The sequence below is a fragment of the Convolutriloba macropyga genome, chromosome 10 (genome assembly GCF_964194025.1).
Source record: "Convolutriloba macropyga chromosome 10, txConMacr16.3, whole genome shotgun sequence".
Taxonomy (NCBI): Eukaryota; Metazoa; Xenacoelomorpha; order Acoela; family Convolutidae; genus Convolutriloba; species Convolutriloba macropyga.
Genome location: NC_134477.1, coordinates 57,093,251 through 57,108,225, shown reverse-complemented (window position 1 = coordinate 57,108,225; position 14,975 = coordinate 57,093,251). Strand labels below are relative to the sequence as shown.

Here is a 14,975-nt window from a genome sequence, read left to right as displayed (position 1 = left end):
TGTATGTAGTAATTCCAGTTATAATCTACAAAAGTTTGCATTATGCTGCTTAGTATTAATTTCGGTGCATGAGTATTAATTCAGACTTTACAGGATAAACTCAGCCTGCGTGAACTCAATGAAATCAATTTCATCATGAAGAGGAAAAACTGCGCATAAAGAAACTCAAAATTCACTTGACTTTTAGTGTTTCAGAACCGAATTTAGAATTACTAATGATTCACTCTGGTTCAGCGCAGAAATGTTCTGAAAATCAAGTCCAGGCACATGAATTATGAGTACTCATTTTAGCATCTGAAACTATAACGTGGTACCTTTTGTGAAACCAAGATCGGCCAGTCTCTGGTCAAGCTGAAGGTATGGTTAATGGAGAGCTCATCCCCACACTGAGAGCTTCACAACATTCATCTATCTCGTAACTTTAGACTTGTGCGACGGGCTTCTTTGCACTAGGGTTCATTTAATGGGAAGTAGTAGCCTTTAACTCTCTCACATTCTCCAAAAAACTCGTAAAATGCTCACTAATGAACTGACAGAGACGAGTAAAACCTGGCCAACATATTAACCAATGGCTCATTGGCAATCAGATGTTAGACATTTTATGATCAGATTTGATGGAGACTTTAACTAGAGCGAGTGATTGCATTCTATAAAATATATATTTTTTGCATGCAAATTCAGAGAACATAACCTGATGGTTAAACATGTACATGTTCATCAAGAAATTCATCAATGAAATTATTGAAGAACACGTACATATTTAACCATCTGGTTATATTTTTTGATTAATCAACTAAGATCGTACCTAATTTTCGACTCGATTTTGTACCTAAATACATCTCTAATAGCAAAAGTTATAAAGAGTAAAAATCAGAACAGTTCAACACTATGCCCTGATGTTTGTCTGTTTTTAACCTCTAAAGGAGATGCTTTTCCACCAGTCAGTGTTTGAGGGAATCACAATTACAGGGATTATAACGTGTGAAGACCACACTGTGTGTACAACACCTTTAGTTGATGGTGGAAACATTTGCAGTATGGATGAGGGAGGTCCTCTTTACAAGATCAATTGCTCATCTAGACGGGTAGGAAATACTAGTTCCCTGTTGAATTTAACCCTAATTATAATTTTCTACTACAAGAGTAAAAAAAATGGTCTCCAATCACCAGCAATTAATGTTTCATAGTTGAAATTATACTGATTTCAAAAACTTTCTAAAGTTAAATCCAATTCTTAACATGGGAGACTGGAAAAGCCTCTTTCTCTCTTCAGAAGGGTTGCCTCATTTCTTTTTGGTTATTCTAGTTAGAGTTACTAAATTTAGGGTTAAGTTTTTCATGGATTTAAAATAAATTAAACTTCAATTTTGAGCTATCTTAATAAAAACAAAAATCAGAGTCTAGAATTTAAAATGCCTCCGTTTCAAAACAAATGAATCTATACCCGAGTTGCTCATCATACAAAATTCTTAGTAGTCATACTAGGTCAAAAACGACTTGTTAGAAATCATACAGGGGTCACAAAATAACTTCAAAGCCTCAGAAGTGTATTATTATAGTTTTTAATCTATTTTGATTCTTTGTGTGCGCTAAAACAATAACTTTATAATTTGAACATATTCAAAAAACAAAGTTAAGGTTATATGCAATTTTTGAATGATTCTTATAAATGAGCAGTTAGGAGCATTTATAGGTTTTATCTGACTTCAGATTTTATCAACACTTCAGTTATCTTTTTTTGACTTTTTTCGTTTGTTTAGTGCCCATCTTTGCAAATGAAATTGTACGTTAGGGTGTTCCGGCGGACCATAAAGTAGTACCGGGGAATGTCATAGGTGATGCTCTGCCAAACAAATTTAAAGAAAACAACGATGCTCTTAAATGTGCGCTCGCACTCTATGTTCCGACCCGAATTGGTCATCTACATTTTTGACTTAATTGTCAACAAATGAAGAGATAATCACAAAGCGATGTGAGTTTAAAACATCGTCACAACGAAGCAAAAAAGTGAATTAAATAATGCTATGCGTCGTCAGAGCGCTCACGTGTGCTGCCAATAATTACAAGACTGCTAGGAAAGAGAACAAACGACAAAAAAAAGCAAACAAAAAACTTCACAGCAAAAAACTTAATATCTAAATTTAGAGGGAGTTAGTGGCAACGTCAAAACGAAATTGGATAAAACCCTAATATACAATTGTACTTTTTCCTAACTACACAGCAGATGGGAATTCTCAAGAATGAGACTAGGTAACGAGTCGTCAAAAAGATAAAATGATGAGGCGAAGTTCAAAAATCATACAAGATTTTTTAAATCATAAAAATTTAAAATTCTTGATACCATTAGAATTTAAGGGGAAAAGTTTGGATAAATTTACTAAAAAATTATTTTATGAAAACAAAAGGACCTATCTTTGTTTAGGATAAACTGGAGAAAACGACTATAGATGCAGTAGAAATAACGGAAAATTACAAAAAGCTTGCGAAAACACAAATGATTGAAGCCATTAAAATTATTAGCTATTATCTGAATAATAGGAGTTTCGATTTCAATTAATATTAATATTAGTTCAACTAAAATTGTAGTGAACGATTCAATACTTTAAATTTGGCCACATTTAAAACATCAGGAACTTTTATAACGCCAATGTGCTGAAAGAAGAGAAAAATAACTGATGAAAACACGTATTGTCCAAAAAAACACTAGTTACGATGTATTATCAATAGACACGTTAATTTTGATTTACAAATAATTATTGAGACCACTAAATGAGGAGAATAAGCTACAGATTGACAAAAAGAACAACAGAAACTTAAAAGTTTAAAAAATATTTGGAAACGAACATTAGGATAAAAGCTCAGACTATTCGCTATATACTGACTGCATTGAGTAACATGATTCAGTTAATCCTCAATTAGAGGCTTAAGATAGCGGTCTGCATTTAACGGCTACGTAAGGAATAAAAAAACAGGCAAACACAACAACGCAATAAAATTGTCGAAGCCATTGAGAAACGAATTTTAAGTAAAAGCAATTTCTTTACTTCAATTGATATTGTGAACAGCAATGGGTGTTTTTCCGATATTAACAATAAGACTCCAAAAACACCAACAAATTTGACTAAATATATTAAAACCACGGAATTTTTGAGAAAACCATAGTATCAACGCCATTAAATTCAATAGCTTTCAACAGAAGTCAATAAAATATGCTAATTTGTGCCTCGATGTGAACACAAGGATGTTTGTCATTCGCAAATAAACAAAAAAACCTCATAACAAGTCTCTTGCCTATGCAAAAAATAACGCTCACGTGAGTAGCCAATAACAAGACTGCGAGGAAAAAGAACAAACGACAAAAAAAGCAAATAAAAAAAAATTCACAGCAAAAAATTAATATCTAAATTTAGAGTGAATTAGTGGACAACAAAAACTTAAAATTTTTTTTTAAAAAAAAGGGAAACGAACATTATGATAAACGTTCAGAATATTCGCTATATACTGACTGCATTGAGTAACATGATTAAATTAATCCCCAATTAGAGGCTTAAAACACCGGTCTGCATTTAATGGCTACGTAAGGAATAAAAAACAGGCAAACACAGCAACGCAATAAAATTGTCGAAGCCATTGAGAAACGAACTTTTAAGTACAAGCAATTTTTTTATTTCAATTGATATTGTGAACAGCAATGGGTGTTTTTCTGATTTTAACGATATGACTTCAAAAAAACAAATAAATTTGACTAAATATATTAAAACCTCAAAATTTCCGAGAAACCCATGGTATCAACGCCATTAAATTCAATAGTTTTCAACAGAAGTCTATAAAAGATGCTAATTTCTGCCTCGATGTGAACACAAGGATGTTTGTCATTCGCAAATAAACAGAAGGACATCATAATAAGTCTCTTGACTATGCAAACAAAATGCAGCCAAAAACTAAAATTTCAGCAGCAAAATGGGAGCCAAAAAAAGTTGAAGCCATTTAAACCATCAGCTTTTCTCTGCAAACTTTATCTATGATCCATTCAACGTCCTCTCTCAGTCAATGCGAACTATCAATATTAGGATAATATGATAACTTTTCAAAGGGAACCAAAAATACGAAAAAAATAACAAAAATTAGAAGAAGTATGAAAACTCGCGGCATTGAAGTCATAAAAAAATTTTAGCAGATAAAACCGCTAACCAGATTATTTTGGTTGTAGTTGAAAGGCTGAAGATCTTGCAATAACTGTGACTAACCCACTGTTCACAAAAATATTCTGAACTTCAATTAATTTTCATAAAAGCATTTCGAAAAATGATTTTTAAAATTTTAAATGCCGTTATCTGTCCACTCAAAGTTTTAGATAGTTTCACCTAATGCTCATTAGGATGCCTATTGCACTATTAGTCAACAAGTATATGCCGTAGTACTCAAAAAAATTGGTAAAATTTCAAAAAGAAATTCAAAACTTCACTAAGTTACTAAAATTAGAGTCGCAGCCAAAAAAAGATGAACGTATACTTGAAAACGAAATTTTTGTTCATTGCGCATCATTTGACTGTAAATGAGGTTTTTAATTAGGGAAACTCGAAATGAGAAGTGACCGTACTCTAGGACACTAAAAAAATAAAATATAAAAACTTCTAGATAAGCCCTCAATATGAATTGAATTTTTTTTATAGTAAACTTCACTATGAGTTCAAAACTAGCCTTTTTTGCCTTTCGTCTATTGGCGACAAAAAATTGTTTCATTTTAAATGTAATTTAAAATGTTAAATAAGCGTCAAATGTAATTTTGATTTTACATTTTGTTAGGAAAAATCATAATTTGAACGAAAAGTTCGATAAAAGTGAACAAAATCATGCCAGATTTGCCGTGTTCACACAAAATTAAAACCTCGATAACTCCTCGAAAAAAAAACCAAAAAGATCTGTTTATTTTCGAATTCTACGCTGGACGAGCTTCTTATTGATACCACTCACATTTCTCTACGATGAATATATCGATCGGCCAAAATTGTCTGAACAAGAGTATACAGTTCCTCCCCCTACAAGTGGGTTTAGAACAGAAACATAATTGTTAAAAAGATTTATGAAAAATCGACCTATGATTGTTGGTAGTCAAAAAGGGTTCATTTATGATTGCTTGGTAATCATAGAATGATCATGTATGATTTCTTCGTACTCATAGAATGATCGTACTAGGAATTACGTTATGATTTGTATGACATCATATATGACTATTAAGAGGTGGCGAATAGGGTTTGAACGAAAATTGACTGATATGCAAACAGAATAACTTAAGCCACGGACTAATTTAAAATACTTATTAAGCCGTCAAATTACCAATAATCTGTACCAGTATAACTATGAAACCCTTTGAAGCAACTTGAGAACGCAAAAACATGAAGCAAAAACATCTCTTTCCAAATTTAGGTCAGTTATTTTTTCTCTGTTTTTCAGCCCATGTGTCTGTACGGAATTGCAACTTATCACAAGGGTATGAATATTGACAGCGGTGATGTTGTGTGTAATGGGGGCAGCTATTTCGCAAGTGTCACTTTCTATCGGGACTGGATAACCACAACCATCATATTCAACACATAAAACAAACACTTCAATCATGAAATTTGTAGAAAACTAGTCGAGGAAATTTCGTTTCAAAGAAGGAGGTTCGAAGCAACTTTCTCCCAAACTTTCACAAAAATCGAGACAATTTTTACCTATAATGGCGCATCATGCAGACAATTTCTGTTCGTCAATTCACAGAGCCGACTGACTGTTCTTCCGTTTCTCAAACCGTTTGTCAAATTCGTCAAACTTTCTACATTTCTGTCAAACTTAATTTCATTTGAAGTAATTTGAAGTTAGAAAATATTTTTTTCTGGCTTATAAATCCAATACAATGCAAAGATTGAAGAACGCCAAGCCAAGCTCTCACACTATATGCATTTCCTAAGTTGAATACAAAGTCTATATTGTTGAGATCAACTTTTGGACAAGATTTGATACCGAGTTGAGGACGTCCCTGGACTTGAGTCTTAGAGCATTTCAGCTCAGAATCAGAAGATTTCAAGAGTAAGAACCTTCTTAAAGCTCTGAAACATTGCATCTCCAGAATACTTTAAGTTTCTTCATGTGCAGTTTTTCCATATGCTGATTATATTGAGGTCATGGAGTTCACCCAGGCCGAACTTATCCTGTATAGTCTAAAATTTACTCATACCCCGAAATTAAGTCTGAGCAGAATAATGTCACCTTATAACTGATAATTAACATGGTAGTATACACACTATTTTTACTTAAGCTAGATAGAATTACCACAATTACCATTGAGCTTAGTGGATATGACTTGCTACGCAACTTAAATGTTACAAGTACGCACGCGGAAGTTCGCATCGCATGTAAAGCAAACTTTGTTGATGGGAGTTCAGCTGAAGGTAATATTTTTCATGGCGTAAATTTTACTGAAAAATAAAGACTAGCCAGTGTAAATTGGGACATGGTCAGAGTAGGGGCCATCAAGAAAAACAGAATGTCTCCAGAATAATTCAGCGCTGATTTTCACTGCTACCAACATCTGAGTCGATTATTGCGGAGCCGAAAACTCACTAACTCTTTCAGTTCAACTTGAAATCAAATAAATCCAAAACAAGCTTTAAAGTTGATCCAAAACCATTATATACCAAATCTAAGAAAGTCAACTTTTGATTAACAACAACACTGCTTCCTACCAATGTTGCGGATAAAGATCGAAAACTACGGAAAAAAGTATTACTGATTTTTTTTTCGATAGTGGAAAAGAGTTTCAAAGTTAAACACTTTGACTACCGTTAAACACAAAACAAAAAAGAAAGCATCTCAAAAAGTTATCAAAACAAGAGAATTGTTTAATTTTGCGGAAGAAGCTTGCCCATTTGAAAAACGCAGACTAAAATTTGATTTTAGAGAAAGGAATTTTAGTTAAAAACTAGAAGCTGAGTTAATATATTTTTCCTTCAATTGAAAATTGATGCAAGTATACAAAGAAAATCTTTTCTATGTTCGCAAGGTTGTTGCTTCTGTTTTGATTTTGAATCAGCAGAATATCTGTCTACTACGAGCTGTTTTTTTTCTGACAACCAATTAGAATAGCAAAACAGAAACATTAAAAAATATGATAATAATAATCTCAAAATTCTTCGTAAATGGCTTTTGCAATGTATAGATCGAAAACTACGGAAAACAGTATTACTGATTTTTTTCGATAGTGGAAAACAGTTTCAAAGCTAAACATTTTGACCACCGTTAAACACAAAACAAAAAAGAAAGCATCTCAAAAAGTTATCAAAACAAGAGAATTGTTTAATTTTGCGGAAGAAGCTTGCCCATTTGAAAAATGCAGACTAAAGTTTGATTTTAGAGAAAGGAATTTTAGTTAAAAACTAGAAGCTGAGTTAATATATCTTTCCTTTAGTTGAAAATTGATGCAAGTATACAAAGAAAATCTTTTCTATGTTCGCAAGGTTGTTGCTTCTGTTTTGGTTTTGAATCAGCAGAATATCTGTCTACTACGAGCTGTTTTTTTTCTGACAACCAATTAGAATAGCAAAACAGAAACATTAAAAAATATGATAACAATAATCTCAATATTCTTCCTAAATGGCTTTTGCAATGTATAGATGGAAAAAATTCTCTTGAAATAAACTGTGCTTTGAAGTCGATGAAGTTTAATAACTGTTTATATGAGCTAAAAAATGCCAACAGTTTAAAAATCTTTGGGGCTTCACAACAGCTTAACATGTCGCCTTTGCAGTTCCGAATAAACTTGGGCGCAATCGCCCTTTGCAAAAAAGACATGCATCAAGCCACTCTTTATTCTTAGAAAAAAAAAATTCTCGAAAAAGCGAAAAAGAAGAGGCTTACAATATCTCCACTCAGCTAGATTTGCTTACTTGAATTAAAAATTTAAAATTAATCAACTTGACAAACTTGTGGCAAAAGGTAGTCAGTTATGTTAATCGTTAAGAAGTTTGAAGGGTGCATGAGGACGTGAAGATGAGTGGTTGTTATAAATTTCAAATTTTCTGTAATTGAACATGATAGCTACATTCTATGAGCTTCTTTCGCTCAAATTTCCTTATTAAAATAGATAAATGGTTTATATTTTTCCGGAAGATGAAACAGACACCCTTATATATAAATTCCGCTCTCCTATGGGGGATTTTTTTATAAATTGAAACGTTTTCGAAATACGAAATCCAGACCGAAATTTTTGAAAAGAGCAATCTTTGGATTAGTATTAATTGAAAAATCACATTATTGGTAATCAAAACAACTAAATTTATTGCTGATGAAATGATCATTATCAGAGATATACTAACTAGTTCCCTTCAATCGAATTTAGCAATATTTCTGGCTAGCGACAAGTAAATCACATTCAGAGTTTAACCTTTAATAAATTTTTGCCAAAATTCCGTGTAATTTTAAACTTCGATTGCTTTATTTTTTGATAGTTTGGTGTAGCTCGTGGATTCTTGATCAGAAATAAAGGGTTGGTTCTACAGAAATAAAATCCGTTATTGATCCCGAAAAATTAATCCCTCGCTCCATTATTAGTCTCCTGCTCGGCCCACTAAAAGACCGTGCTCCCCTATAATTTTCTAATAAAAGATCTTAACTGGGTCCGTTGATATATATACCTCGATATTAAATTCGTACTCGTCCGGGTAACTATAGACAGTATTGGAGCTCCTTACTAGAAATATAAGTCTTTTCACGAGTAAAATCTAAACCTGGGTTCTGCAGAGACGCACTAAATTATCCTTTCAACTTTGCTTTACGCACAAAAAAAGTTCATTTGAACTTTTGAAATTATGATAATTCGAAGAATTGTAAAATATTGGCCTCGTGTAAATTACATTTAATAGGAACAATTTTCGCATGTTGAATAACTGTTTATCCAAAGAAACTGTAGTAATTTTGCAATATTTTTTATTCTACTTCGATAAATTATCGATATAAAGTGTTAAAACATAAACCGTTTGTCTCATCAGAAAGCCGAAATAAAACAATTTCAATAAACTTTCTATCTTATTTTTGAACCAAATTGTCATAAAGACGCAAACACTTTGACTTTTATTTTCGTTTTTGTATATTTACCGAAGGCAGTTGTGTGGACACACATATAAGTGCCAGCAAATAAATATCTCTTCTAATTATCAAATCAGATGCGTGAAATGTTGACAAAGTTCTTTTGATTACAAGATCCGGGGCTATTAGTTAGATCAACCTCTTTTGGGTGATTTGTTCAGTCAATCTAAATTGTTTAGTTTTATGCATTTTCAAAGTATTTATTCTGGTTTATTTTAAACAGGGAGTTAATTTAAAATGAATGCAAAAATCTTGTTTCTCAATTTCTCTTTAATAAATTTATTCACAGATGTATCGCTTCAGCAAAACGGTAACGCGAAAGAACTTCAAAAATTTGGAGAAAAGACAAAAAATTTTATCGTTAATGGCCTGGAAAGCCCCCCTAGAGTTTTCTACGCTAGGGTAAACTTGGGCTATTCCTTCTGTGGGGCTGCAATAATCAACGAACGATTCCTGGCAACAGCTGCAAATTGTATCTACAGTCTCCTGTTCTTGACTCGTTAGTTTTTTCTAATATCTCTTTTGTGAACAACTTAGCCTCATCTCACAATTTATAATTTTGGTGCTTCAAAATATGAACTGGGTTATAATTGGTATCTTGTTCATACTCAAATTCAGTTCTCGACAGCTTATGTAGACGAAAACTTGGCACGCTTGCAGAAATTCTAATTCATAGGACTTTTTTCTTTGAAAAAAAAACAATTAAATCATTTTCCCATTTTTCCAATCACAACTGGTCTGTTATGTCAACAACATGTGGAAGAAAATAAGTTTTCTTTTACGCAAGCAGAAAACCAATAGCGTGGAAAAAAGTTCCGGTAACACAGTATCATAGGCCTTTAAAAAGGTTCGTAAATCAATTTGTAATTGCTAATGTTAGTTCCATTTCTTTCAAGTTCTTAATCAGAAATTTCGAGATTGTGATTTTTTATAGTTAGAGTCAATTCAAACCTTTTGGACAATGCCATTGCGATTCTGTTTATTAAACTCAGGCAAACGAACTGTTGGCGATCACTAGTCCCTTTTCCTGATTACTATTTTAGCACATTCCCAGGTTGAGGTCCCAGACGGAAAGTCGATATGTCCAGACTCAGATGAACGCACGACGGGGGGGTCGTGCGTTCAAGTTTACATGGTCTGGAAAGAACGCGTTCAAGTTTACATGGCACGAAAGTCTGGACAAGAACGCACGAATAGTCTGGTGAACGCACGAAAGTCTGATCATGAACGCACGAATAGTCTGGTGAACGCAGGAAAGTCTTATCATGAACGCACGAATAGTCTGGTGAACGGACGAAAGTCTGATCATGAACGCACGAATAGTCTGGTGAACGCACGAAAGTCTGATCATGAACGCACGAATAGTTTGGTGAACGCACGAAAGTCTGATCATGAACGCACGAAAGTCTGGCGAACGCACGAAAGTTTGGTGAACGCACAAAAGTCTGGACATGAAGGGACGAAAGTCTGGTGAACGCACGAAAGTCTGGTGAACGCACGAAAGTCTGGACATGAACGCACGAAAGTCTGGCGAACGCACGAAAGTTTGGTGAACGCACGAAAGTCTGGACATAAACGCACGAAAGTCTGGTGAACGCACGAAAGTCTGGTGAACGCACGAAAGTCTGGACATGAACGCACGAAAGTCTGTTGAACGCACGAAAGTCTGGTGAACAAAAGAAAGTCAGATCATGAACGCACGAAAGTCTGGCGAACGCACGAAAGTTTGGTGAACGCACGAAAGTCTGGACATAAACGCACGAAAGTCTGGTGAACGCACGAAAGTCTGGACATGAACGCACGAAAGTCTGGACATAAACGCACGAAAGTCTGGTGAACGCACGAAAGTCTGGACATGAACGCACGAAAGTCTGGACATGAACGCACGAAAGTCTGGTGAACGCACGAAAGTCTGGACATGAACGCACGAATAGTCTGGTGAACGCACGAAAGTCTGATCATGAACGCACGAATAGTCTGGTGAACGCACGAAGGTCTGATCATGAACGCACGAATAGTCTGGTGAACGCACGAAAGTCTGCTCATGAACGCACGAATAGTCTGGTGAACGCACGAAAGTCTGATCATGAACGCACGAATAGTTTGGTGAACGCACGAAAGTCAGATCATGAACGCACGAAAGTCTGGCGAACGCACGAAAGTTTGGTGAACGCACGAAAGTCTGGACATGAACGCACGAAAGTCTGGTGAACGCACGAAAGTCTGGACATAAACGCACGAAAGTCCGGTGAACGCACGAAAGTCTGGTGAATGCGCGAAGGTCTGGACATGAACGCACGAAAGTCTGGACATGAACGCACGAAAGTCTGGTGAACGCACGAAAGTCTGGACATGAACGCACGAAAGTCTGGTGAACGCACGAAAGTCTGGACATAGGCACTTTCCGTCTGGGACGTTCTGGACTTAGGCACTTTCCGTCTGGGACGGTCTGGACATATCGACTTTCCGTCTGGGACCTCAACCTGGGTTATATAAGGCATGAATTTTCCTTAAAGGCAACGAAAATCTTTTTAGTTCTCGTCCAGGCTTTGCCATCAAGGAGAATTTGGTGGGAGCCAGGAATAAGAATCTGCAGAACTTTGTTATGCTTGTTCTATCTATATTGACTAACGTTTCTGTTATCTATTCATAAAATAAATGACAACACTATGTTGTTATAATTAACTAAAAACGGAAATAGAAATCAGACACTTTTTTAAAACAAACAAAAAACTGTTATTTTCTATTTGCGGATATATTATTGACTGTGCGCATGGTTGACACAATAACGTCTTCCAAAAATAACAACGCAAGGAAAAAAATTGCAACTCCGCAAAACAAGTCCAGGTGTTTTCGAAAAACATAAAATAACTTGTAAAGATTTTTTTGTTTTAGATGTTCTTTTTTTAACTCTTATTTATTTTGAGGGTGATCAGATTATCTCCAATGAAGCAAACATACAAAAAATGAGATCAAATCTCAAAATGTCTTTTCTTACTTCGTTTTTTTGTGTTTTTCTAATGCGATCGATACCTCTTATGCGACTAGCAAACTGAACATTTTCGTATAAATTATTTTTTCAAAATCCGAGAAAGGACAATAAGTCAAATGGGTCAGTGTCTTTACCTCGTTGAAAAACTGGAAATAAGTTGAATAATCCGAAAGTCAGTAAAGGTATAAAGAGTTAGGATTGGCCTGAACTATGATTTCAATAAAAAAAAATTATGCAGATTAGGAAAAGGCTTGAATAGGAGCAATTAAAAAAACTAATGATACCTTGTCGTTCTATTAGATTTCAGCACATCAAAAATGAGCTTTCTAATTGATTTTCGGGATTGTTTGAGTGGTCTGATTGTAATTGCCTCCAAACAAAATTATACCATAATTAATATGAGTTGAGAAAAAATGTATTACAGATTTACATCTGGATGTGATCTTGAGTTAAGCAATACCAAAAGAAGATAAAAAGTAGTCTTCAAAACCTTTCATCAAACCCTTTCAAAATATTTTTTTTGTTTCAGGTTGTTGGAAATTTTGTTAGCGGCAGTAAACTCATAAATGCGCACCAAAAACAAACTGACGTTAAAATTTTCAACTTCAAAGATAATTTTTTTAAAACACGGAAAAATTTAAAGCAGATTTGAAGACTTGACAAGCATTTATTAGATTAGATTGCATTATGATATTGATGTGACATCTTTTTTATTTTTTTTTGTTTTTATTTCATTTGAATTCGGGCTGTATGCAGTTTAAGCACATTTTTACCTCTTTTTGATTTTTCAAAAAAATCTTTATATTTTGCTCAAAATAGTTGATAAGTACTATTCTGGAGGAAAACAGTCTGTATTCACAGAAAAAAATTCAACATTAGATTTTTGAAAACGGAAATGAATTAGCGTGCTATCCCAGGTCGAGGTTTTCGTTTGTCCTCGTTATGACACACACCAATTTTGAACGCACAAAGGGGGTACGGTGCGTTGAAAAAATACACGATCGAGGATCCTTATTTAACGAGCAGCACAAATGAGCACGTACTTAATGTCGCGCAACATTAATGCACCAGGTACTTCAGGTCGAGCACCTTTAATGCACCACGTTATTCAGGTGCGGCACCATTAACGCACCTGGTACTTAAGGTCGAGCAAAAATCTGCACCATAGACGCGCAAGTTCTGGAACATAGACAAACCACGTTCTGTCAGCTACACTAGCCACCTTTAGCCCCACAGACGAGCTAGAAACTTTATCATAGGCGAGCTAAAGTCTGCACCTTACCCTTTTTTAAACAATCTTTTTGCACCCGACAAATAAACCGAAGGTACACAAAACATATATCAATATATGGGTTCAATATAACAATCCATTTGAGTGTCAAAGCTAAATATTATCATTTCATGAGCTCTCTTTACTGTCCAAGAGCACTGGAATAATTTTTTGACATTCTTTCTTGCAGCTAAAAAACACAGAAGCAAGCAATCGCAAAAGCTATTTTTTTACACGTTTTTGTACTATATTCAACTGTCTAGACTATTTTAGTTAATTCATAGAAATAGAGGACAAGAACATACAAACTAAATCGACAGCATAATCAATTGAGAAAACTTTTTCAGAGTCTTCATCATGGACAATTTAAATGCGAACAAGGCAAAGTCTGGATTCTGATCTTTTTCGTTCTGTATGAGTCTTTTCATACCTTGAACGCGCAAGAGTTTGGATCATATCGCATATGAGTAAGGATGGGTCTTCATAAGGATATTTGAACGAGCACATGAACGCACAAAAAATTGAACGAGTCAAAGTCTGGATCATGGTGATTTTGGTCTGTTTGGTTGTTTTCGTAGAAAAAATTTGTCTGGATTGGTTTTTTCATTTGTAATTTTGAACGAGGATCTCGAATGGGATCTGTACCCTCTTGTATGTACTATTTGAACAACCTGGTCTCACTTCCAGTGTGAACAAGTCCGGATTAAATTTTTTTGCACTTTTCCTGAAATTTGACAATAATTAGGGAACGACACGAACATTGAAGTTGGAGATTTCTCTCAAGTTGACTCTCAAATGGAGATCTACAATATTGAAGATTACTTCTTCACACCCAAGTGAGTAAACTGTTAGAATTTTTGGACTTCCAGCTAAAAATTTTCAGATTAAACTCTTTTTAAAAATTTTGACCAAATGCATTATGAATCTTTCCAATCAATATAGGAAGTTTGGTTCTCGCGTGTTAAAATTTTTTGATACAATTTTTCAATTTTAGAATGATTTATCCAAATGATCAAGTTATATCTATTCCCAGGTCGAGGTGCGCGTTAATGATCAGACAATTAAAAACGCACGGGGGGGGGGGGTAAAGTACCTTTTTAATTACATAGACGAGCGTCAAATTAAAGTCTGCATGCATGAACGAGCTTTCTAGCCTAAAGTCTGATCATTATCAAGCTAAATTCTGATCATTAACGAGCTAAATTCTGCTCATTATTGAGCTAAATTCCGATCGTTAACGGGGTAAATTCTGACAAGTACGAGCTAAATTGTGATCATAAACGAGATAAATTCTGATCAATAACGAGATTACTTCTATTAGGATAATAATATAACATTATGTTGAAAAATTATCTCAAGTTGATTGAATAAACCAATTTTTGGGAATTTCCTTTATTTTCTGGTGGTGTTTCCCTCCTCTTTTCTTATCCGGGCTGGGAATCGGCTACGGTGGAGAAAAATTACGGCGGAGTTATGTCGGAAAATTATCTCAATTTGATTGAAAAATGTTATGTTACAAAGTATATATTAGTCATCAAATGTCAATTGTACATCTTTTTTCCTCCTAATTGACAAGTCCCAGCAAAAATT

The 14,975-nt window shown here is 34.5% G+C and overlaps 1 protein-coding gene across 1 annotated transcript; it reads left to right on the top strand.

Annotated features, from left to right (window-relative positions):
• Positions 1-926: 926 nt before the first annotated feature.
• On the top strand, positions 927-6,001 carry LOC142348086 (uncharacterized). Its single transcript, XM_075399250.1, has 2 exons — positions 927-1,085; positions 5,455-6,001. The coding sequence occupies exons 1-2, from the start codon at positions 927-929 to the stop codon at positions 5,596-5,598; spliced, it is 303 nt and encodes a 100-aa protein (XP_075255365.1). The 3' UTR covers positions 5,599-6,001.
• The last annotated feature ends 8,974 nt before the right edge of the window (positions 6,002-14,975 follow it).

What these genes read in the sequence shown, in the direction of transcription:
- LOC142348086 (XM_075399250.1), top strand. Translation starts at nt 927, where the DNA reads ATGCTTTTCCACCAGTCAGTGTTTGAGGGAATCACAATTACAGGGATT. An exon ending in TCAATTGCTCATCTAGACGG is followed by an intron (nt 1,086 to 5,454) that starts GTAGGAAATACT and finishes TCTGTTTTTCAG; the next exon opens with CCCATGTGTCTGTACGGAAT.